Here is a 25,116-nt window from a genome sequence, read left to right on the forward strand (position 1 = left end):
ACTCTACCACTTGAGTCACAGTGCCACATCCAGCTTTTTTTTTTGTCATAAAACCAATTATTTATTTGTAGCTATAAAAAGAGGTATGATAGTTGGTAAAATAATTAAGAAAGAATAGGATTTTAGGATGTTTTGACAAGATTTAACATAGGAGGATGATAGTTTACAAAATGCCATGAGGAGAATAAGTCAAACTCGAGGTAAAAATGCCACATTAGAGTATTTTATAAAATACAAAGACAGAAATATAAAAGGACTGTGTACATTCTAAATCTAAAAATGAGCAATCATGACTAAATATTAGGTTTAAATGTACAGTTCCCGGGCACAAGAGCCATGAAACTATGCACGTCCGCGGAAGCGTGCGCAGCCGTCCTTGGCCATCTCTGTAATCACGTCAATGTGGCTAACCTTGTTTCTGAATTTTACACCATAGAATTTGTCAGTTGATTCGAGTAGTTCAGGCCGAAAAGTAGTTGTTATGAACTGAGCATGTACAGCAAGTTCCAAAATCATATATCTTTTTGGCCAGTCCTGGGCCTTGGACTCAGGGCCTGAGCACTGTCCCTGGCTTCTTTTTGCTCAAGGCTAGCACTCTGCCACTTGAGCCACAGCGCCACTTCTGGCCGTTTTCTGTATATGTGGTGCTGGGGAATCGAACCCAGGGCCTCATGTATAGGAGGCAAGCTCTCTTGCCACTAGGCCATATCCCCAGCCCCCAAAATCATATTTGATATGGCCTTCCTGTGCTGCGCATCCAGAGCCTGGTCGATCTCGTCGAACAAGTAGAAAGGAGCTGGGTCACACTTCTGAATGGCAAAAATCAGAGCAGGAGCCACCAAGAATTTCTGCCCCCCGGAAAGCTGGTGCATCTCCCTCATTTCTCCTTGTTTTCCTGTGAAGGACACCCTAATGCCAACTCTGGTGAACTGGTCGACTGACGGGACACTGCTCTGTGACCCGGAGCCCCTGTCGCTTTCCCTGCTCCCTTCTCCTTCGTCCTGGGACTGGCTGCCCTCCACGTCGCCTTTCTTCATCACCAAAGTAGCTTTGCCACCAGGAACAAGCTTCTGGAATACTTCACTGAAGTTCTTTGATACCTGTTTAAAAGTTAACTGAATAGCCTCATATTTTCGAAGTTCAAGTACATAGATCAGTTCCATAATGGATTTGTACCCTCTATCCAAACACGTCCAACTTTTACTGTGGTACTGAGGAATTGAAACCAGAGCTTCATGCATGTTAGGCAGGCTCTCTACCACTAAGCCACATTCCAAGGCCACTAGTACCATGCAATTTTCTAGCTTATTGTTTTCTTCCTCACCTAGTCTTAAGCTTCCTGAAGGTGGAGCCTTTTTTCTGTTTCTTGCTCTTTTCCCAGAATCTACAATAGGCTATTCACAAATTTATGAATAAATACATAGTCACAACGTTAAAGTATCAGGCATGGTGGCTCATATCTGTAGTCCTACCATTCTGGAGGCCAAGAGGCAGGGAGATAATGAAGTTTTGTACTACCCTGGGCTTACAGTAACAGCAAGTTTGAGACGTAACAGGATACCTAGCAAAATCTGGTCCCCAAAAGTAGGCTGGGTTTTGGTGGCTCAAGCCTATAATTCTAGCAACAGAAGAGGCTGAGATAAGAGGATCAAGGTTCAAAGTTAGTCTAGGCAGGAAAGCCCAGGAGACTCATCTCCAATTTACCAACAAAAAAATCTCAGAAATGGAGCTGTGGCTCAAGGGTAGAGCACTAACCTTGACTTAGCAAGCTCAGGTACACTGCCCAGGCAGAGTTCAAGTCCAGTTCCCGCATTAAAATAATAATATAAAAAGTAGAAATGCCAGGTGAAGTCTAAACATGGATCAACTTGGCGTATATATGATCTGTCCTGAAGTAATTCATTTTCCCTCCATTCTGTTTGAATTCCCAACCTTGCATTCTTGCTTGATTTTTTTTTTTTTTTTTTTTTTTTTTTTTTTTGCCAGTCCTGGGGCTTGGATTCAGGGCCTGAGCACTGTCCCTGGCTTCTTTTTGCTCAAGGCTAGCACTCTGCCACTTGAGCCACAGCGCCACTTCTGGCCATTTTCTGTATATGTGGTGCTGGGGAATCGAACCCAGAGCCTCATGTATACAAGGCAAGCACTCTTGCCACTAGGCCATATCCCCAGCCCCTTGCTTGATTTTTTGCTGGTTACTTGGAGGTGAATTTCTTGAACTTTTCTGCTTGGGCTGGCTTCACATTGGAATCCTCTGGGTCAGCCTCCTGACAAGTAATTAGGATTACTGAGGTGATCCATGGTGCTCCTCGAATACTTTGGTTTATATATGTCAGTAACAGATGTTGGCCAATAGTTCTCTGGTGCTATTATGGTAATAATCTAGTATATGATTTCTAAGGTACATTATTTCACTCATATCTGAAGGGTTTTAAATGGATGACTATATATAGAGTAAATTTTGTACTAGCTCTTGGGAAACCACAAATAAAATGAGGACGTTGATCTCAAGTAATACAGATTACTTTGAGATTTACAACCAGTACTACAAGTATGAAAAAAAGAAAAAAGGTAGGGGCTGGGAATATGGCCTAGTGGCAAGAGTGCTTGCCTTGTATACATGAAGCCTTAGGTTCAATTCCTCAGCACCACATATATAGAAAAAGCCAGAAGTAGCGCTGTGGCTCAAGTGGGCAGAGTGCTAGCCTTAGGCAAAAAGAAGCCAGGGACAGTGCTCAGGCTGAGTCCAAGCCCCAGGACTGGCAAAAAACATAAAAATAAAAAAGTAGGCATTTGATTCAGATTATGGATGTAGTAATGATAGGTAGCGATGACGTTTAATTCTTTGTATATTTTTGGTTACAAAGAATAAACTTTTTTTTTGCTTTTTTTTTTTTTGCTATTTTGAAATTGTTTCACAATTTACATAGCCAATGTGATAGATTTTTGGAAGTCTTATTTCTCACAGTTAAAATTCCTGAGAAACCTGAGTGATACATTAGTACATTCAGCGTAGACAGTCCTTCTTGCCACTATTTATGGAAAGAATGATTAATTTATGTGCATAACTTAGTCCTTTGCATCCAAAGTGTAATTTTAGTAATATTAGTAATTGGCAGGTTTTTGCTGTTATTAGATCTGAAAAAAATGAAAAGAAATAACATCACAACTCTCAGGGGTGGAAGTGTTTGAAGTGCATGAAACAAATAACATAACAAAAAATGGAAGCCCTTGGGGTAAAGAACAGAAAAGCCTGTGAATATTATCACTATTGGCTCCAAATGGTGTTGAAGTGATCAGGCTATGAATGACATAATTTAAAAAATGCATTTTGAAACAGTAGAGTTCTTTTTTTTGCCAGTCCTGGGGCTTGGACTCAGGGCCTGAGCACTGTCCCTGGCTTCTTCTTGCTCAAGGCTAGCACTCTGCCACTTGAGCCACAGCGCCACTTCTGGCCATTTTCTGTATATGTGATGGTGGGGAATCGAACCCAGGACCTCGTGTATATGAGGCAGGCACTCTTGCCACTAGGCCATTTCCCCAGCCCCAGCAGTAGAGTTCTTAATTCTTGTTCAGGTCTTCGCTTAAATATCATTTTCTTAGAGCCTTGTACTGATTCACTGTACCTATTTTTTTTTTTTTTTTTTTTGCCAGTCCTAGAGATTGAACTCAGGGCCTAGGCACTGTTCCTGAGCTTCTTTTGCTCAAGGATAGTACTCTACCACTGAAGCCACAAGGCCATTTCCGGCTTTTTCTATTTATGTCTTACTGAGGAATTGAACCCAGGGCTTCATGCATACTAGACAAGCACTCTACCACTAAGCCACATTTCCAGCCATGTATCTATTTTTTGTGTATGTATGGGTATGCTGGTACTGGGACTTGAACTCAGGGCTACATGCTCTTACTTGTTTGTATAGCTGGGACTAAGGGCAACTCTAGTACTCTGAGTATTGAAGAAATTTAGACAAGGCACTCATCTTTACTTAAAATTCAGAGTGAGAATAAGTCTTAGGGTAAGAATTTTATAGTCAGCTGAACTATCCTCAATGATAGTAAAGATATTTTCAGCCAAGGACAAGTTTATCACACTTCCAGTAAAGAAGAACCACAATGAAATCTAACAAACACAATCAGATATCTGGACAGCATAGGACAGACAGGTTGGCAGTATTTGAGAGAAGGGTTTCAATAATGATACATTTTTCCGTGTGTGTGTGTGTGTGTGTGTGTGTGTGTGTGTGTGTGTTTTCTTCCTCTTTTAGGGTAGCATAGGAGATATTAGAGGTATCCAGTGTTTGGGGGCAGGGGGGATGTGTGCTATGGAGATAGAAGTGTGACAGGAAGGAAAGGGAGACAAGACTGTGAGGAAGCCTAAGATGTAAATAGAACTGACAATTGACTGTCATTCAATTACTATGGAAACCCCCAATTAAAAATCTGTAAATCTGTTTGGGGGCTGGGAACTAGTGGCAAGAGTGCTTGCCTCTTGCCTCATATACATGAAGCCCTGGGTTGGATTCCTCAGCACCACATATATAGAAAAGGCCAGAAGTGGCACTGTGGCTCAAGTGGCAGAGTGCTAGCCTTGAGCAAAAAGAAGCCAGGGACAGTGCTCAGGCCCTGAGTCCAAGCCCCAGCACTGGCAAAAAAAAAAATCTGGCCCTTTAATCTAGCTTCCTCTGAGGAAGTGGTCAGTGTTAATCGGCTAATTTAATAAATAATAATAAGGTTTTTTTTTTTGCCAGTCATGGGCCTTGGACTCAGGGCCTGAGCACTGTACCTGGCTTCTTTTTGCTCAAGGCTAGCACTCTGCCACTTGAGCCACAGTGCCACTTCTGGCCGTTTTCTATATATGTGGTGCTGAGGAATCGAACCAAGGGCTTCATGTATACGAGGCAAGCACTCTTGCCACTAGGCCATATTCCCAGCCACAATAATAATAATTTTAATAACTATTTTATTGAACATTTGCTTGTCTGGGCTGGCTTTAAACCATAATCCCCTGGATCTCAGTCTTCATTGGGTAAGATTATAGGCATGAGCCACCAGTGCCCTGCTTGATGAGTCACCAATGTGATGATATTAGGATGTGACCCTTTGAAAGGTGAGTAGATCACAAAGGCAGAGCATTCATGAATGGGATTAGTAGTCTTTTAGAAGGTGCCCAGAGAGCTGCCTTTCTTCTTCTACTGAATGAAGGTAAAAGGAACAATAACCATTTGTGCAGAAGGAAATGGGCCCTCACTAAACAGTTTATTGGTCTTAGATCTCCCAGCTTCCAGACCTGTGAGAATTAAATTTCTATCTTTTATTTTTATTTATTTATTTATTTATTTATTGCCAGTACTGGGCCTTGGACTCAGGGCCTGAGGGCTGTCCCTAGCTTCTTTTTGATCAAGGCTAGCACTCTGCCACTTAAGCCATAGTGCCACTTCTGGCCATTTTCTATATATGTGGTGCTGAGGAATCGAACCCAGGGCTTCATGTATATGAGACAAGCACTCTTGCCACTAGGCTATATTCCCAGACCTCTATCTTTTATTTATGCATTTTCCTATTTTTTTTTTTTTTTTTGCCAGTCCTGGGGCTTGGACTCAGGGCCTGAGCACTGTCCCTGGCTTCTACTTACTCAAGGCTAGCACTCTGCCACTTGAGCCACAGTGCCACTTCTGGCCATTTTCTGTATATGTGGTGCTGGGGAATCGAACCCAGGGCCTCATGTATACGAGGCAAGCACTCTTGCCACTAGGCCATATCCCCAGCCCTGCATTTTCCTATTCTTTAAAAAATATTTGAAATGTATGTGTTATTGTGGAAATCAAACATAGTGCCTTATGCATGCTAGGCAAGCACTCTACCCACTAAGCCACATTCCCAGCCCTATGGTAGTTTTCTAGCCTACATTGACTTCAATATATTGAGAGATTTCATGGAGGTACAAAGTATATCTATGCTATAGGATTTTCCCTGGATGACACCTTGGGGAAAATCCTAAATCAGCCACTCAATTGATACTCATCTATTTATTTGTCTATCTTTGGGCTGTGTGTGTATACATTGTTAACACACACTTGTGCTCTGGTACTGGAGATGGAACTCAAACTCTTGCTCCATTTTCTTGCTCATGGCTGGTGTTCTACCACTTAAGCCATGCTTCCAGTTTGATTTTTTTTTGTTGGCTAATTGGATATGGAATCTCGTAGACTTTAATGTCCTCATTGGCTTTGAATCTTGGTCTGGTAGGTGTCAGCCTCCTGAGTAGCTAGGATTATTGGCATGAGCCAATGTTGTCCAGCTTATCTTTTGAGACAGGATCTCAGGCTGTCCATGGTGGTTCATGCCTGTAATCCCAGCTACTAGAGAGCTGGTAGCAGGCCAGTTTGTGCGTATCAAGTGTCTATCTCAAAAACAACATATAAAAACAGGAGAGCCAGGGATGTAGCTCAAATGTTAGAGTAATTACGTAGCAATTGCAAGACCCTGGGTTTAATAGTCGGGGTGGGGGACGAAAGGGAGGGGAGGGAAGAGGAGAGGAAAGAGGGAGAAGGGAGAGACAAGGGAAGAGGGAGAGGGATGAGAGGTGAGAAAAGGGAGAGGGAGAGAAAGGGGAGAGAGGGGGAAGGGGTGTGTGTGAGCGATTTTGATTTTTGGTCATGTATCCCAGATTGGTTTTTTTTTTTTTTTTTTTTTTTTGCCAGTCCAGGCCTTGGACTCAGGGCCTGAGCACTGTCCCTGGTTTCCCTTTGCTCAAGGCTAGCATTCTGCCGCTTGAGCCACGGCGCCACTTCTGGCTGTTTTCTATATATGTGGTGCTGGGGAATCGAACCGAGGGCTTCATGTATATGAGGCAAGCACTCTTGCCACTAGGCCATATTCCCAACCCCCCCGATTGGTTTTGAACTTGATATTACCCTACCTTAGCCTCTAGAGAGCTGGGATAACAAAAGATCCTCTTTCACAGATGGCCTCTTAAAATTCACATTTCAGTCTCTAATTACTGTGTCTCCTTGTTCTGGTAAGTAGCTCTACTGAGATGTTTCCTGTACTAGTTTTTCATCATTGCCCCAAATACCTGATAAAATCAACTTAATTTTATTTTGGCACATGGTTTCAGAAGTTTCCATGGTCATTTGGCTCTGGTTTTGGACCAGTGATAGGAGAGGTACACTTGATGTACCTTTCCTCTCTCTGATAGAGGAAAGGTCTTTACCTCAGGGTAGCAAGGAAGTAGAGAGAGAATGAAGTAGTAGCTGGAGACAGAATATGCCCTTCAAAAAGTATGCCCCAAATAGCACTTCTTTTGTTTGTTTTTTTGTTTTTTGGCCAGTCCTGGGCCTTGGACTCAGGGCCTGAGCACTGTCCCTGGCTTCTTCCCGCTCAAGGCTAGTACTCTGCCACTTGAGCCACAGCGACACTTCTGGCCGTTTTCTGTATATGTGGTGCTGGGGAATCGAACCTAGGGCCTCGTGTATCCGAGGCAGGCACTCTTGCCACTAGGCTATATCCCCAGCCCCCCAAATAGCACTTCTTTTGTCCAACAGATAGTCAATAAGTTGGAAACGAGAAATTCCCCCCGCCCCTTTTTTTGAACAAAAAAGGTTTTGCACTGAGATTTATCGAATCTCAGAGTTGAGATAATTTAGAAGTCTTTCAGTCTAATTTCTCAAAAAAGTCAGGAGTCTCTTTTACAACAACCTGATGAGACATTATCCACCTTTTGTTTTATTTGTTTTGTTTTTGTTGCCAGTCCTGGGGCATGGACTCAGGGCCTGAGCACTGTCCCTGGCTTCTTTTTGCTCAAGGCTAGCATTCTACCACTTGAGCCACAGTGCCACTTCTGGATTGTTTTTCTGTATACATGGTACTGAGGAATCGATCTCAAGCCTTCATGTATGTGAGGTGAGCACTTTACCACTAGGCCATATTCCCAGCCCCATTATCCACTTTTGACTTGAACACATCCAAGACTTAGGAACACATTCACTTTTTTTTTTGTCTGTTCCTATATGAGCTTCACTAAATCACTTAACCCAACTCACTTTCTTCTCATATTAAAGGGTAATAAATAAGACCATCTCCCACAAACATTTTTGGGAGGATAAAGGAGATAAATACACTAATTGCTTCATCCTGTCACAGAGGAGTGCAATATGGGTCCCGTTTCGAAGTCCTTTTATAGAGTAGTATTTCCATTTCTCAGTTGTCACCCAGATAAAGATCTTCTTTTTTTACAGGTTTGGCAATGTCCTTAAGTTTAACTCTCACTGGCCATATAGCATTTTATTTCCCCCTTCCATTTGACATCTTTACCAGATACCTGATTATATTGTTGAGGCTGTACAAATTATCTAGTGGAAGTGAAGTGGGAGAGGATTAAACCCCAAAGCAGAAATGAATAAAACAGGGGCAATAAAACTGAAATACAAGCTAAAGCTGTTCACTAAAGCAGCATATTCTGGAGGTACAGGAAGAAAAATTGGTTTTATTTGAAGAAGCATAGGTGAGACTTTTTGTTTTGTTTTTGTTGTGAGTCCTGGGGCTTGAACTCAGGGCCTGAGCACTGTCCCTGGCTTCTTTTGGCTCAAGGCTAGCCCTCGGCCACTTGAGTCACAGTGCCACTTCTGGCTTTTTCTATATATGTGGTGCTGAGGAATCGAACCCAGGGCTTCATGTATAGGAGATGAGCACTTTACCAGTAGGCCATATTCCCAGCCCAGCTGAGACCTTTTTTTTTTTTTGAAACTCAATATTATTGGGCTGGAGATGTGGTGCAACTGGCAGAGGAATTGCCTACCAAGCTCATCATTCCTGAGTTCAGCCCCCCCCCCCCCATATTGTCGTTGCCTGCCTCAAGTATTGCATGAATGGGCTGAAGATGACTTTCCGCTTATAACATGCATCTCTGTCCAAAGTTCGAATGGGGTGTTTCGGAAGGGTACTTGTTTGTCACCGTGGAATTCAAACGTGGAAAGGGCGTGTGTGTGAAACAAATTATAAAGATTCTTGGATGCATTTTGAGTGTTGCCTGTGTGGGGCAACTAGTAAGATCTTCTGTGCCTCGGAATGCACAGCTAAACACGGACACTACAAGGAAGGCCCAGCAGAATACTTAGCCATCTGCTCAAAAAAGCTCTTCCCTGGGTTTGAGGTCCCTTTCGCGGTGACTAACCTAGGCTCCGCCTCTTTCTTCTCTCTCAGTCGGGTCCGGCGAAGCAGTGCTCTGGAACTTGTCAGCCCACCAGCGGGGCGTCCCCGCTCTCATCCCTCACGGGCTCCTCCTCCAGGAGAGACTACAACTCCCAGAGTCCGCTGGGCGGGAGGCGGGAGGTCCCGGGGAGGCGGGGAGGGACGCGAGGGCGGGCCTTCCGGGTGTGTGTTTCCGGCGTCGGCGGCCGCGGCCGGAGACGGTGTGAGAGCGGTAAGATGGCGGCGGCAGCGGTGGTGGAGTTCCAGAGAGCCCAGTCTCTACTCAGCACCGACCGGGAGGCCTCCATCGACATCCTCCACTCCATCGGTAAAGGGCTCCGCGCCATCCCCGCGGCTCCGCCGGCCTGACTCGGCCAGTGTCGGCCGGCGGCAGCGGAAAGGGGCCGGGCTAGCCGGCTCGGGTGCTGCTGACTCACTGTGTGTGAGGGGGCCGGGCCGGGGGCGCAGGCCGCTCGGGGTTCCCGGGAGGTCCCGGGGTCCCAGTCGGGCGGGAAGCCCCGGGGCAGCCCGCGCGTCCACCTGCTGGCTGCTGACTCACGGTGGATGCACCGCGGGGTGGGCAAGAGGGCCCAGCGGGCCCCTAGGTCTCCTCGGCTTGGTCCCCGCTCTGGCCCGCGCGAGCTGGCCGGGGACCCGGAGATGTGCTGGTCGGCGGGCCGGTCCTAAACTGGGCTGAGAGTGCGGTGCCGAAAGGCCGGGGTGAGCGGGTCCCCGGCATGGGCATTTCCCGCCGTTGTTATCAGCACAGGTTGCTGGGGTGGGAGCGCGAGCGCTTCTCCTGGAGTTTTCTTCCACGGGACTCCGGGAGCTGTCTTACTTCTTTCTAGCCCCCAGCGGAAGGCTCCCGGAAACGAGGGCCTCTTTCTGGATGTGGGAAATGCAGGGGTGACACACACACCCCACATTGGCATTTGGTTGAAGAGGTGGTGGGAATGCCCCTCTGTCCCGTGTGGAGTGTAAGGGTGAAGTGTCGGGTGGGACCTCCGGGCTGGAGGAGGTGACTAAGCCTCCTTGTCTCCCCTGGAGCGTTGGAAGTTAGTTCAGGGAGTTAGTTGTCAAGCCACAGAGTTCTGGGAACTCTTCGCAACCGGAGGGAGGGCTGCACAGTGCCGGAGAGGAAGAATTTTTTTCTTAACACTGTGGTTTGATTATCTTTACACATGCACTCAACAGGAAAGTTGAAGTGGAAGCCCCAGTCAATTGCTTTCTAGTGGAATTCAGGTGTGAACAGAAATAATTTTATGATGACAGAGAGGCTTTTAATGTTCACTTGTGAAGGTTTTACTTAGGGCTTTGGGCTTCCTCTTCTTTGCATTTGTAGTAATGTGATCTTTTTAATGTAGCTTGAGAAGATTCGAATTGGATCAACAAGTAGTATGAGAATGCACGTGTATGTGCGACTTCCAGGATGTTATGTTTATGTTGACTTTGTAAGTTGTTGAGTTTTGGTGCTTCAGACTTGGATGGAGAAAGGGCAATGAGAAAATCTTACCTTTGGGAATACTAGAGGAGAGGATATGTGGAGGTCAAGATACATCTATTGGCAAAGGATGTCTCACTTTGAAGTGCTGATCTTAAGTCAATTATACAGAACCAGTGTTGCCTCATTCACTGTTACAACTAGTGTTACACACTAATGTTTAGAACTAATGTGAGGAGCATGACAGTTTTATTTTGTGGTTAGTGTCTAATATTTTGTATTTCAGAAAGTTGATATTATGACAAACATTACCATTAGAGTATTTCTGCGTGTCCACTATACTAGCAGAGAGTTCCCTGAAAGCTTTCTTGTTGGAGTAGCTTGAGTCAGGGTGCTTGACAGACTTACTTTTCCAGACTTCATTATGGAGTATCAAAGTCTTGGTTTTTGTCTAGTCATGATGCTTTTGTAAGCAAAGTGGCAACTAGTAATGATCACTGAAATTAACACTACAAACTTAGAGAGGCTATTTGATGGTCAAGTATTTGAGTAATTATTTACTGTTGGAAATGGGACAGATAGCATAAAGTTATTTTGACCAGTTCTGAGTCCATTATAAAGCAGTAGTCTCTCATAAGTGTAAATGCTCAGAATCACTGAAGCTTTTTTTTCTTTTTCTGCCAGTCCCAGGTTTTAACTCAGGGCCTGAGCACTGTCCCTGGCTTCTTTTTGCTCAAGGGTAGCACTGTACCATTTGAGTCACAGCTCCACTTCCTGCTTTTTCAGTGTATGTGGTGCTGAGGGATCAAACCCAGGGCTTCATGCATGCTAGGCAAGCCCTCTACCACTAAGCCACATTCCCAGCCCATCACTGAAGCTTTGATGGAGTTGTTTTTCTAGTATGGCTTTATCAAACTAGTTATTCCTTACACACCGTCAGCTTAAAGCTTAGCTTCCACAGACCTTATTGAAAAGACTTTTTCTTGTTACCAATAACTTGGTCATTTGATTTTAGTTTGTGGCAGGTAAATGCATAGGCATGTTTTATGCTTCTTCATGTAAACATTATGTACCATAGATATGAAGGAATTGTTTCAATTTTGCTTTAACCCAGTGACCACAGCAGAAAACTCGGTTTCTGTGGGTAAGGGAAATTCTTTCTAATGGATAGAATTATAAGGCACTCTTAAAATCAGAGAGGGCAATCTATCACTTATCTGATTTACATGGAATATATGATCATTCATTTTCTTATTTGGAGGTTTTTTTTGGGGGTGGTGTTGGATTTTAGGCTCTAGAATTTGTCTTTTGGTAAACATGATTGAGTTCATAATGAGTCTGTCTGGTAAGGGTGAATTTTCTCTCACCTAAGTTTTTTTTTTATTTGAATTTTAAGAAAGTTTTAATTTTTCTCCCACAGTGAAACGTGATATTCAGGAAAATGATGAGGAGGCAGTGCAGGTCAAAGAGCAGAGTATCCTTGAACTGGGGTCTCTCCTGGCGAAGACTGGACAAGCTGCTGGTAAGTGCCATGAAAGACAGATGGAGTTTTTTGTTGTTGTTGTTGTTGTTGGAGGAAAGGAACATGGAATTTTATCTATACAGTCAATTCATTTGGGTATAATTCAGTTTTATTTTTGTGGCAGCCTGTTAAACTTCAGCAGAAAGTAAATGGTCTTTAAATATTTTGCTTTTTTATTTTATTTTTTGGTCACTGCTGTTGTTTTGGCCTGTCCTGTAGTTTGAACTCAAGGGCAAGTGCTTCCTTGCAAACTCTCTACCACCAAGCTTTACTTGCAGCACTTTTTTTACTGGGTAAGGGTCAGGGAGCCCAGCTCTTGGCCGAGGTCTCTTGAGTTTTTACTCTGGGCTAGCCTCCAATCTTAGCCTCCCAGGTAGTTAGATTGATAAATGTGAACTACTGGAGCCTGGTTAAACGTAGTTCTTTTCTTTTTTGAATGCTACTGGGGTTTGAACTCAGAACTTAGTTCTTGCTAAACAGAAGTTCTACTTGAGCCGTGCTTCTAGCCCTGCATTTTGCTGGTTATTTTTGTTTGTTTGTTTGTTTTGTTTTACTAGTCCTGGGGCTTGAACTCAGGGCCTGGACACTGTCCCTGAGCTTCTTTTGCTCAAAGCTAGCACTCTACCACTTGAGCCACAGTGTCACTTCCAGCTTTTTCTATTTATGTGGTATTGAGGAATTGAACTCAGGGCTTCATGTGAGTGAGGCAAGCACTCTACTTCTAAGCCACCTTTTCAAGCCTAAACTTAGTTCTTTAGTGATAGAATTTTATTCCAAAAGTGAGGGAAAATACTGTTTTTGTTGGGATATAGTTATCCGATTTGTTTCTGGGTTTTGAATTCTCAGTATTTCTTTATATAGGAAGACAGTAGTCTTCTATCATTTACTGAGTATTACTTGATATATTCAAGGATAGTGACTTTAGGTCTCTCATGTGAAAATGACTGGATTTTATATCCAAATGACTCACTGTTATTTTTTTCTGATACAGAATGAGTAAGACATTAAATGGTGACTTCCCAAGATTGATCCAATGGTAGCTGTGATTTTGTGCATATGCTTGCTTAGACATTCTTTTTTTTTTTTTTTTTTTTGCCAGTCCTAGGCCGTGAACTCAGGGTCTGAGCACTGTCCCTGGCTTCTTTTTTGCTCAAGGCTAGTACTCTGCCACTTGAGCCACAGCGCCACTTCTGGCCATTTTCTGTATATGTGGTGCTGAGGAATCGAACCCAGGGCCTCATGTATACGAGCCAAGCACTCTTGCCACTAGGCCATATTCCCAGCCCCTTGCTTAGACATTCTACTTGTAACTGAATGTTTGATTACATTGGCTAGCTAGACTTGACATGATACTCTGATGATGGGTGTGTTCTTGGAATGAGGAAAGTACTGTTGACCAGGAAGGATCTTTGACTAATAAGTAATAGTATTCAGGAGAAGTTGGCTTAACATTAAAGTGGGTGATATTTGTCAACTCTAAAACAAGTTTAAAGTTTATTTGATTAGAATGGATTAAGTTCTGGTAAGTGACCTCGTCATGAATCACTTTCCTTCAAATTATGTACTTATTTAAGAGAATGATGGGTAACTTAGAAAAACTTTTTTTTTTTTTTACACAGTTCCTTATACCCCAGAGCACCAAAACCCATGACTACCACTCCCCAAATGCTGGAGACAAAAATTGCATGCTTTTCCTTCCTTTCCCATCTTTTTTTTTTTGTTCTGGGGCTTAGACTGTCCCTGACTTCTTTTTTGTTCAAGGCTAGCACTCTACCACTTGAGCCTCAGCACCACTTGTGGCTTTTTCTATATATGTGGTGCTGAGGAATCAAACCTAGGGCTTCATGTATACGAGGCAAGCACTCTACCACTAGGCCATATTCCCAGCCCCAGAAAAGCTTCTTTTTTTAAATTTTTTATTAATTGAACATAAATTTTTTTACAAGGTGTTGTGCAAAGAGGGTGCAGTTACATAGTAGGGCAGTGTGTACCTTTCTTGTGATATCTTACGACCTGTTTTTCTGTCCCTTGTCTAGGTCAGGTAGACATATATGCAATATACAATGTATCAAGAACATATACAGTATTCACAGACTTGGTCTCTACTGTCTCTCCGTCTCCCTTTGTTAACAGTCATATATCAGGGAGATCATGCCCCTTTGTTTTCTGTGTTCTAGGCTTGTCTCACTCAACATTATTTGTTCGAGTTTTGACCATTTCCCTGCGAACAACAATATTTCACCATTCCTAATCGCTATGTAGTATTCCATTGTGTATAAGTACCATATTTTTTGGATCCATTCGTCTGTGGAGGGGCATCTGGGTTGTTCCATATTTTGGCTATTGTGAATTGTGCCGCGATAAACATGGAAGTACAAATGTCTTTTTGATATCTTGGGTTTTGCTGTTTAGGATAGATGCCTAGGAGTGGTATGGCTGGGTCATAGGGTAGGTCTATATTGAGCTTTTTGAGAAACCTCCATACTGTTTTTCAAAGTGGTTGTACTAATTTGCACTCCCACCAACAATGGAGAAGGGTTCCTCTTTCCCCACAGCCCCTCCAGCATTTGTTGTTTCCTGAGTTCAGAGTACAGGCCATCCAGAAAAGCTTCTTGAAGGTTAACATCTTTTGCAGTTAAGACTAACATTAAATATTGGCTCAAAAATTTGAATACATATGCATGAAATTCTAAGAATGTATTTATGTGAGTATTTTTGTCTGTTGTGGGGTTTGAACTTACGGCTTACGTGCTGTCCCTAAACTCTTTTGCTCAAGGCTAGTACTCTTAACACTTTAGCCACTGTGCCACTTCTGGTGGTTAATTGGAAAGAAGAGTCTCAGACTTTCCTGCCTACACTGGCTTTGATCCTCACATCTTGGCCCCCTGAGTAGCTTGGATTACAGGCATGAGCCACCAGTACTAGGCTAAACTTGAGTCTTTTATTTTTTAAAGTATGATGTGTGTGTGTGTGCGTGCGCGCGCATGCTTCTCCTGGGGCTTGAACTTAAGACCTGGGTGCTGTCCCTGAGTTTTTCGTTTTTTCCCTCAAGGCTAGCACTGTAACTTGAGTTACAGGTCTACTTTTGGCTTTTTGGGTAATTGGAAATAAGAGTCTTTCCTCCTTGTGCTGGCTTCAAACAGCAATCCACAGATCTCAGCCTCCTGCGTAGTTAGGATTACAGCGTCAGCCACCCACACCCGGCTTAAAATATGATTTCTAAATAACTAAGAGAACAACTGTGGTTTAAAGATAGTCTGGCAGAAAAGTCTGTTGAACTCCATCTCTGAAATAATCAGGAGAAAGCAGAGCTGGAGGCATGGCTCAAATGGGGAAGCAGAGCCAAGTAGGTTGCGGGGGTGAGGGTGGGGTAGGGTATTTTGAGTTCAAAACCCAGTACTGCAAAGAAAAAAAGAGCTGTACATTCCTAATATGTTTTGAGTACTAACTAATTCCTCATAAGAGTACATGTGCTTTAGCTTATGGAGTCATTTGAAGCATTATCTATATTACATATAAGGAAACCAAGCACAAAAATGTTTAAATAACCAGTTTTGGTGGAACCCAACCAGGATTTGAATCTTGATAGTTTCACTTTTAGGCTTCTGGATGAATGGAACAATGGTTATGGCTTTCTTACAGTTATTCACTTTCTTATAGTTATTCACTTATCAGTGAAAAGTGATGGTTTTTCATTTTAAGTTAATCCCCCCTCCCCCCAATTTATTGTGTTTATGAATTCCTTTTGCCTATCAGTTTTTTTTTGCCAGACCTGGGCCTTGGACTCAGGGCCTGAGCACTGTCCCTGGCTTCTTTTTGCTCAAGGCTAGCACTCTGCCACTTGAGCCACAGTGCCACTTCTGGCCATTTTCTATATATGTGGTGCTAGGGAATCAAACCCAGGGCTTCATGTATATGAGGCGAGCACTCTTGCCACTAGGCCATATTCCCAGCCCAATTTTATTTATTTATTTTTCTTTTAAATTCGAGTACTGTCCCTGAGCTTTTTTTTTTTTTTGCCGGTCCTGGGCCTTGGACTCAGGGCCTGAGCACTGTCCCTGGCTTCTTCCCACTCAAGGCTAGCACTCTGCCACTTGAGCCACAGCGCCACTTCTGGCTGTTTTCTATATATGTGGTGCTGGGGAATCGAACCCAGGGCTTCATGTATATGAGGCAAGCACTCTTGCCACTAGGCCATATTCCCAGCCCGTCCCTGAGCTTTTCTGCTTGAGGCAAAAAAGTGTTCTACCACTTGAGCCGTAGCTCCACTTCCAACATTTGGGCTAATTGGAAATTATAATCTTACGACTATTCTGCAGGATCTGACTATGAATTGGGATCCTCAGATCTCAGCCTCGTAAATAGCTAAGTTAATAAACATGAACCAGTATTGCCCAGCTCCAAAACAGTTTTGATAAATTGTCCATGCCAGGTATATGTGGCAGTTTTCCTAAAAGGAGTATAAAGTCAAGTAAAGTGATTTAGGATTTTTTTGGTTTTGGTCATTGAAATATCTAACTTGTTACCTGCTGGTAGAACAAATAATTAGGAACCATATATACATTTCAATAATTTAATATTATTTTTTTGCTTGTAATTCCAGTTTCATGCTTCTTTATTTATTTATTTTTTTTGCCAGTCCTGGGGCTTGGACTCAGGATCTGAGCACTGTCCCTGGCTTCTTTTTGCTCAAGGCTAGCACTCTGCCACTTGAGCCACAGCGCCACTTCTGGCCATTTTCTGTATATGTGGTGCTGGGGAATTGAACCCAGGGTTTCATGTATGCGAGGCAAGCACTCTTGCCACTAGGCCATATCCCCAGCCCCAAGTTTCATGCTTCTTTTCTCAAATCCTTGCCTTTACTATTTTGTAACTCCTATTGGAATTTAATAGGTGAATTATAAGTTTTCAAAAACTTTTCTAGCATACTTGTCATTGTTTTCTAAGATAGTTTGATGAGTACAGGTAGTAGGTGCTTAGTACAGATAGTATTTACAGAGTATTGGGGCTTTATATTCGTTTGTCTATCTTAGCTATTAATAATTAAGAGGGTCATATTGTTTATTTCTGTTGATTTTTGCACTCTTTGGGATCACAAAACACATCTATTTCATTTATCTTCAGTTTTACATTATCATGCATTTATTTATTTATTTATTGATTGATTGATTGATTGATTGCCAGTCCTGGGCCTTGGACTCAGGGCCTGAGCACTGTCCCTGGCTTCTTTTTGCTCAAGGCTAGCACTCTGCCACTTGAGCCACAGCGCCACTTCTGGCCATTTTCTGTATATGTGGTGCTGGGGAATCGAACCCAGGGCCTCATGTATACGAGGCAAGTGCTCTTGCCACTAGGCTATATCCTCAGCCCTATTATGCTTTTAATATATGTTCAGCATTGTGCTCAGAAAGATAAATAAAGGTCTCTGACTAAAATCGATCACTTGGAGATTAATGAATAAGACAACAGTCTGATGTGAGATAATGATGAAAATAGTGTTGGCTGGGAATGTGACTTAGTGGTAGAGTGCTTGGCTAACATGCATGAAGCCCTGGGTTCATTCCTCAGTACCACATAAACAGAAAAAGCTGAAAGTGATGCTGTGGCTCCAGTGGTAGAGCCACAAATGTTGCCTAGACACAGAATCTGTATATTTTAATTTATTTTTTGGTCATGTGGCTTGAACTCTGGGTGTCCCTGGGTGCTGTCCCTGAGCTCTTCTGCCCAAGGCTACCACTCTACCACTTTGAGCCACAGCACTACTTCCAGTTTTCTGTGGTTAATTGGAGATGATAAATGTGACAGACTTTCTGCCAGGGCTGGCTTTGAACCACTGTCCTCATATCCCAGCCTCCTGAATAGCTAGGATTACAGGAGTGAGCCACCAGCACCCGGCAGAATCTGTAGATTTAAAAAAAAAAATAATAATTACTTCTTTATTGTCAAAGTGATGTACAGAGGGGTTACAGTTTAATACCTTAGGGCATGGTACATTTCTTCTTACCTCTCCCTCATTCCCCCCTCCCCCCTCCCTGTAGATTTTATATAACCTGAGAATCTTAAAAGAAATCTGTTGAATTTTGTTAGGTTCTAACAAGGATTCTGGTCATGTAATTGTGTATAGTATAAGTGAGAATGGGAAAAATATGTCACTATGATTTTATAGAAATTTAAAAAGAAGAACACATGAAGGTAGAAAGAAATGGAATATACCTTAAGAATGAATATGAAACAGACTAAGATGAACATGAGTTATTTTGAAAATTAGCAATAAGATAATTTGTCTGCTCGTTAAGAAGAATAATATTCAGTGCTTAGAGAAAATATAATGCTTGCAGGTACTAGAGAGAAAGGCAGATTACTTAGCTCATGTTTCACTTCTGCCTTTTCTAGGAAGGAAAATGATTTTCAAAGAGAAAGAGATAGAAATAACACCAGAAAGAGAGAATTAAAGCCAAGGTAGGTGAGAGAAGGGAGCAGCTAGTCTCTTTACATAAGTTCATTTCTCTAGGCTCTGACAATTTCTCTCCTTTAATATCCAAAGACTAGTTCTAGCCACTTATTCTATGAATAATTATGTAATCATGGAGGGTGGAAAAATATAAGGAAACTGAGGATAAGCAAAAGGTAATGAAAAAGTAATGAAGACATTAGATCTAGACACTACAAACTGAAACATTGAAGTTCTGGGACAGATGATTTGGTTGCCCTTTAATTTTGAACAGACTATCCCAAACTCATCTTTAAAACCTATAGATTTCAGCAGGGGTGGGTGGGATGGGGTGGCTTTTTTTTAGTTTGTGTGTGTGTGTGTGCATGTACAGGTGTACACGCATATGCATGTGCATGTGTGTGCGCGTGCCATTAGTGGGATTTGACCTTCAGACCTTGAGCTCTTACTTGGCTTTTTCTCTCAAGGCTGGCACAAATATAGTTGGCTAATTTACAAAAGATGGAATAATTGTCCAAAGCATGTCAAGTGACTCATTTGTCAACCTGAAGACAAGTTTGTATTGTCATTTTATGGGAATCTGTTCTTATTTTTCCGGTCAGCATCTGGCATCATGGTTAAAACCATTTCAGTAGCCATGCTTTTTTTTGTGTATGACTCAGTACAGTAGAGGATAGAATTAAGATTCACAGTTACTGCCAATGCAGGAGATTAAATTAGTTGTGATAAGTATAAGGTTATATTGAAATCTTTACCAAAATAGGAAGATGGGGAGTTACCTGTCTGTGCAAAAATGACCTTAATGGACCATTAGCACCAGACTAGGAATATACTTTATGTGAGAGTGTGAGAGAGGGCAGAATGGGAAAATGTCTCACATACAGGGAGTCCAAGATAATACTAAAGAGCGAAGGACAAAAGATGAACGTTCATCACTCTGTATAGGTTCCTTTAATACTTGACACAGTTTCTTGCATCTGACTATTTGGGCAGATGAGCATTTTAGGATACTGAATTGCTGTTCTCAGGAGGGCAAGATTTGCTTGTCCTGAATTAGAGATCTCAGGAGAGTGAGTCTACAATTGGAGATTATTAAAGGGGTAGTGGCACAAAGGTACTTTTAACCTATATTCCAAAAATAATTCCTTAGTTGTTTAGTTGAAACATTCTCCCAATTTTTATTAATTTGACAAACACATCTCCCTTGGGATTCTTGTTTTGCTTTCCTTCTAAAAGAGGGAACATCTTTTTCATGGTTTAAGTGGTAGATTTTGCAGATACTGAGGAATTGTTGAAGAGAATTGTAAAGCCTGAAGGGCAAAATATTGTAACTTCTTTGTGAAAAGTTTATTCAGAAGAGTGATAAGGAAGCATTGCTGCTTAAAAAGCTGATCTGGCGAGTACTTTGAGAAGGAAAGAATAGAACCTGCGCTTGAAAACCTCTGCTAAGGAGCACTGCTAAGGCACATTTGGAAATAAAAAGTGTTCTGTTTTTTTTTTTTTTTTTTTTTTTGGCCAGTCCTGGGCCTTGGACTCCGGGCCTGAGCACTGTCCCTGGCTTCTTCCCGCTCAAGGCTAGCACTCCGCCACTTGAGCCACAGCGCCGCTTCTGGCCGTTTTCTGTATATGTGGTGCTGGGGAATCGAACCTAGGGCCTCGTGTATCAGAGGCAGGCACTCTTGCCACTAGGCCATATCCCCAGCCCCAAGTGTTCTGTTTTTAATAAACTTTTATAACCAGATCATACTTGTCTCTGAAAAAGTGGGCAGGAGCAGAATATTGTATATTCTAGAAAACTACTATTTATCATTCAATAGGATGGATGAAGCATAGATTTGAGTGTTTGGTGGGCATTTATATTATAGTAATCCAGGGGTTGAGTGGGGAATAGAATACAAATTTGGTGGCTGGCACTGGTGGCTCTCGCCTATAATCCTAGTTACTGATGAGGCTGAGATCTGAGGATCAGTGTTCTAAGATACTCAAATTTGAGAGAGACTTTATCTCCAATTAACTAACAAAAAGCTGGAAGTGACGGTGAGGCCGGTTTTGAGCGGAAAAAGCCAAGCTAGTTTGTGAGACACAGAGTTCAAATCCTAGTACTGGCGCATGCACATGTATGTGCGCATCCACACACACATGAGAAAGAATACAAATTTGGCCTATGTTATTTAACTTATTTTTATTACTCTCCGACCTGATTGGAATGCTATAAACTTCTAAGTTTTATTTAAACTGATTCCAGTGATATAAATACTGATTTTTTTATGGCAATGGGTCTTTCAAATGGGTTTTTTTTTCCTCCAATATTAACGTTTACTTTTTCTTTTCTGACTTACTTTCCTCACAGAACTTGGAGGACTCCTGAAGTATGTACGACCTTTCTTGAATTCCATCAGCAAGGCTAAAGCAGCTCGCCTGGTCCGATCTCTTCTTGATCTGTTTCTTGATATGGAAGCAGCTACTGGGCAGGAGGTGAGCAGTGTTAATGACAGAAAGTAGATAATAGGGAACAAAGTTTATTTCACACTTGCCTGCTTCACTGTGGTACTATGTAGAAGAGACAGCTGGGAGGACAGCTCAGAACTTATCATGTCAGTTTCTCTTTGTTACAGGGCATTTGATACTTTGAGTCTGTTCCATGCTTTGCTTTGTAAGTGGAGATTGTCAGTGGTCCCTGGAATCCTCATTACAACAGGGTCACAAACTGATTCTTGTCTTTGAGGTATTGTATTGCCACACCTTTGTAATGTTTTCTGTGTCTGTGGTACCTTTCATCTTGTGTCACAGAGCTCCTTATAGTGCTAATTGAGTCTTATGGCATCCCTTCTTGGCATGTTTTTTACTGTGAACATGCCTTTATTGACGGGTGAACATCCATCTGTTATGTCTTGTGTGCGCAAGTGACTCTGTTTCTGTTCATGTTATTTGCAAGTTCAAAGTAGATCTTGAGCTGTTTTGAAAGAGTGCCTCTGTTTTTTTTTTCTTTTTTTTTTCCCCAAAGATGTATTTTCTATAGTTCAAGAAGAGACATATACAAAATTAAAAATTCTGTAAAGAATGGCAGATTTAATAAAGTTACATGGTAGTGATTTGAATCTGTTCGTAGTAAGAATAATAGTTTTTGCCTTACAGTTTTATTTTTCAGTACTTAATAGTTTCTGTACATTAGGCACTGGCATGGATGCCAGGGTAAAAACACACAGTAACTGCTTATTTGTTCATTTATTATTAAGTTATTGTACAAAGGGGTTACAATTCTATAAGTAACTGCTTTCGTTTTAAATTTTCTTCTTCTTCTTTTTTTTTTTTTCTTTTTGGTGCTACTCCTAGAGTTTGAAAGCAGGGCCTGGGCAGTGTTCCTGAGCTTTTGTACTCAATGCTAGCATTCTACTTGAGCCACAGCTCAAATTCTGGCTTTATGCTTGTTAATTTGAAAAAAAGAGTCTCATTTCTGCCCAGGCTGGCATTGGTTTGCTATCCTCCTATCTTGGCCTCCTAAGTAGCTAGTATTACAGGCATGAGCCACCAAATAGTATATAAACACAGAGGTTAGAAGTGCTATTTGGTTATATGTCTCACTGTTTTCTATAGCTTATGTGATTACACAGATAAGAGACAAAAGGCCACCCTACTAAGTTGAATAAACAGTAAGGAATTTCAGAAACTCAAGACATCAGATTCTACTTTGGAATCATGTCTTTTGTTATGTCTTGTTTCTTGCCTTAATGATTCTTAGAAACTTAGTTACAGGCCTACTTCTTTTGTTGAAAATTTATTTGTAGAGCAGTGTTCAAACTTGCTTGCTTCTGGCATAAAATAATACTTAAATGGTTATATTTTAAACCAAAATATCAGAATTGTTTGTCTATTTGGTAATTTTAGGTGTTTTTTAATGTGGTGCCAGTCTTGGGGCTTGAACTCAGGGCCTGGGCACTGTCCCTGAGCTTTTTTTTTTTTTTTTTTTTTTTTTGCCAGTCCTGGAGCTCGAACTCAGGGCCTGAGCACTGTCCCTGGTTTCTTTTGCTCAAGGCTAGCACTCTACCACTTGAGCCACAGCACCACTTCTGGCTTTTTCTTTTTTTTTTTTTTTTGGCCAGTCCTGTGCCTTGGACTCATGGCCTGAGCACTGTCCCTGGCTTCTTCCCGCTCAAGGCTAGCACTCTGCCACTTGAACCACAGCGCCACTTCTGGCTGTTTTCTGTATATGTGGTGCTGGGGAATTGAACCCAGGGCCTCGATGTATATGAGGCAAGCACTCTTGCCACTAGGCCATATCCCCAGCCCCACTTCTGGCTTTTTCTATATATGTGGTGCTGAGGAATTGAACCCAGGGCTTCATGTATACGAGGTGAGCACTTTGCCACTAAGCCATATTCCTAGCCCCTCCCTGAGCTTTTTTGCTCAAGGTTAGTATTGTACCACTTGAGCCACAACTCTCCTTCCAGTTTTTTTAGTGCTTAATTAGAGATAAGAGTCTTATGGGCTTTCCTGCCTGGGTTGGCTTCAAACCATGATTCTCAGATCTCAGCCTCCTGACTAGTTAGGATTATATGTACTCTTGCCACTAGCCCATATTCCCAGCCCAAAACCTCATTTGTCTAATGATAAATTCTTTACTTCTTTGTGGAAGTATACTCAACTCTTATTTGATGCTGTCTTATAATTAATCAGTGGGATTTATTATATGGCCCCATGTCTGGTTAGGCTCTCCCTTAACTGCATTTGTAAATTGCCATTGTTTGTTGAATGTTACATTTTTGTTAACCAGTGAACTTTCCTCTTTTTCCTATCTTTCTTTCTTTTCCTAGAATAAAAGGGAACATTATTAGGTATTTTGTTATTTTATTACCAGTTTTACTTTTTGTTTTTTTTTAATGCCAGTCTTGGGGCTTAAACCTAGGGCATTGAGTTTTTGTGCTCATGGCTAGCACTGTACCAGTTGATCCACAGGTTCACTTTTGGCTTTCTGTGGTTAATCGGAGGTAAGAGTCTCATGGACTCTTCCTGCCCAGGATGCTCCTAAGATCTCAGTCTCCTTAGTAGCTAGGATTACAAGCATGAAAGAGATATGTATTAGCCTCTTGAGTAGCTACAATCACAAATGGGAGCCACTGCTGCTTGGATGTTTTTCACGTTCTTTATAGTTAGCATATTGGCCTTTGTGCCATAACCCTTTAAACTATTTTGGCAGTGAGTCATTTGCATTTATCTGGGTCATTCAGACTGATCTTTTTTCCCCCTTACATTCTAAACCTACTCAATATAGTTATTTTGTTTTACACAGTGAAGTACAATTTATTTTATTTTTTTGCCAGTCCTGGGGCTTGGGACTCAGGGCCTGAGCACTGTCTCTGGCTTCTTTTTGCTCAAGGCTTGTACTCTACCACTTGAGCCACAGTGCCACTTCTGGCTTTTTCTGTTTATGTGATGATGAGGAATCAAACCCAGGGCTTTGTGCATGCTAGGCAAGCATTCTACCACTAAGCCACATTCCCAGCCCCTAAAGTACAATTTATTATTTTTATTTTTATTTTTTGGCCAGTTCTGGGCCTTGAACTCAGGGCCTGAGCACTGTCCCTGGCTTCCTTTTGCTCAAGGCTAGCACTCTGCCACTTGAGCCACAGCGGCACTTCTGGCCGTTTTCTGTATATGTGGTGCTGGGGAATTGAACCCAGGGCCTCATGTATATGAGGCAAGCTCTCTTGCCACTAGGCCATATCCCCAGCCCTAAAGTACAATTTAAAATGTTATAAGATTATAAAATTCAGTTTACATGCTGACTGTACAGTAAAATAATAAAGGGCAACACACCTATTGCCAAGGTCAACTGCAAGGTGATACAGAGTCACAGTTCAATCTTAACATGTTTCTCCCCCTCAGTCCCCATCACATTATCTCAAATCTTTGATCACCTTATCTAAAGTGTCCAATCTCTGCTTTACTTATCATTTACTTGTTTAATATCTGTTCCTTCTTAGGATGAAAATTCTGTGAGAGTAGCTACTTTGTCTTAGTCACTGGCATTTAGAGTAGTTTTCCTCTGAGGAATTACATAACTAATACTTGTTGAAGGAGCTTATTATGCCTTTTCCATGGCAGATGCTCAGAAAATACTTTAGGATCTTAAGTTTAGCTGGGCACAGGTGGCTCACTCCTGTAATCTCTAGCTACTCAAGAGGCTGAGATCTGAGAATCATGATTCAAACTAGCTTGGGTAGAAAAGTTCATGAGACTCTTTTTTCCAATTAACCACCAAAAAGCTGGAAGTGGAGATGTGGCTTAAATGGTAGAGTACTAGGCTTGAGCACAAAAGCTCAAAGATAGTGCCAGGATCACCAGTCCCCCCCACCCCCCAAATCTCTATTTTATTTTTTTGCCAGTTCTGGAGCTTGGGACTCAGGGGCTGAGCATTGTCTTTGGCTTCTTTTTTTTCCTCCAGGCTAGCACTCTACCTTTTGAGCCCCAGTGCCACTTCTGGCCTTTTCTGTTTATGTGGTACTGAGGAATTGAACC

The 25,116-nt window shown here is 42.1% G+C and overlaps 2 protein-coding genes across 3 annotated transcripts in view; one reads left to right on the top strand and one right to left on the bottom strand.

Moving 5' to 3' along the window:
- Positions 1–342: 342 nt before the first annotated feature.
- Positions 343–7,124, bottom strand: LOC125365850 (structural maintenance of chromosomes protein 3-like). Its single transcript, XM_048366106.1, has 3 exons — positions 7,047–7,124; positions 705–1,211; positions 343–486 (listed from the first exon to the last, which is right to left on the bottom strand). The coding sequence occupies exons 1-3, from the start codon at positions 7,122–7,124 to the stop codon at positions 343–345; spliced, it is 729 nt and encodes a 242-aa protein (XP_048222063.1).
- A 2,231-nt stretch (positions 7,125–9,355) lies between these two features.
- Positions 9,356–25,116, top strand: part of Psmd11 (proteasome 26S subunit, non-ATPase 11) — a 37,481-nt gene continuing 21,720 nt past the window's right edge. For both annotated transcript variants that reach the window (XM_048366498.1, XM_048366499.1), the window contains exons 1-3: positions 9,356–9,514; positions 12,048–12,149; positions 20,951–21,075. In XM_048366498.1, coding sequence (XP_048222455.1) covers positions 9,424–9,514; positions 12,048–12,149; positions 20,951–21,075 — 318 coding nt within the window. In that variant the 5' untranslated portion in view covers positions 9,356–9,423. The remainder of the gene's footprint in view (positions 9,515–12,047; positions 12,150–20,950; positions 21,076–25,116) is intronic.

This window comes from Perognathus longimembris, chromosome 17 (genome assembly GCF_023159225.1).
Source record: "Perognathus longimembris pacificus isolate PPM17 chromosome 17, ASM2315922v1, whole genome shotgun sequence".
NCBI lineage: Eukaryota > Metazoa > Chordata > Mammalia > Rodentia > Heteromyidae > Perognathus > Perognathus longimembris.

Excerpts from the sequence above, each read along its gene's own strand:
- LOC125365850 (XM_048366106.1), bottom strand. The coding sequence starts at position 7,124 with ATGGAAACTTCTGAAACCATGTGCCAAAATAAAATTAAGTTGATTTTA. Across the intron at positions 1,212-7,046 it reads GGGGCAATGATGAAAAACTA|TACCACAGTAAAAGTTGGAC; the intron begins GTACAGGAAACA and ends TCAATTCCTCAG. Across the intron at positions 487-704 it reads TTTTGGGGGCTGGGGATATG|TTCATAACAACTACTTTTCG; the intron begins GCCTAGTGGCAA and ends GTACATGCTCAG.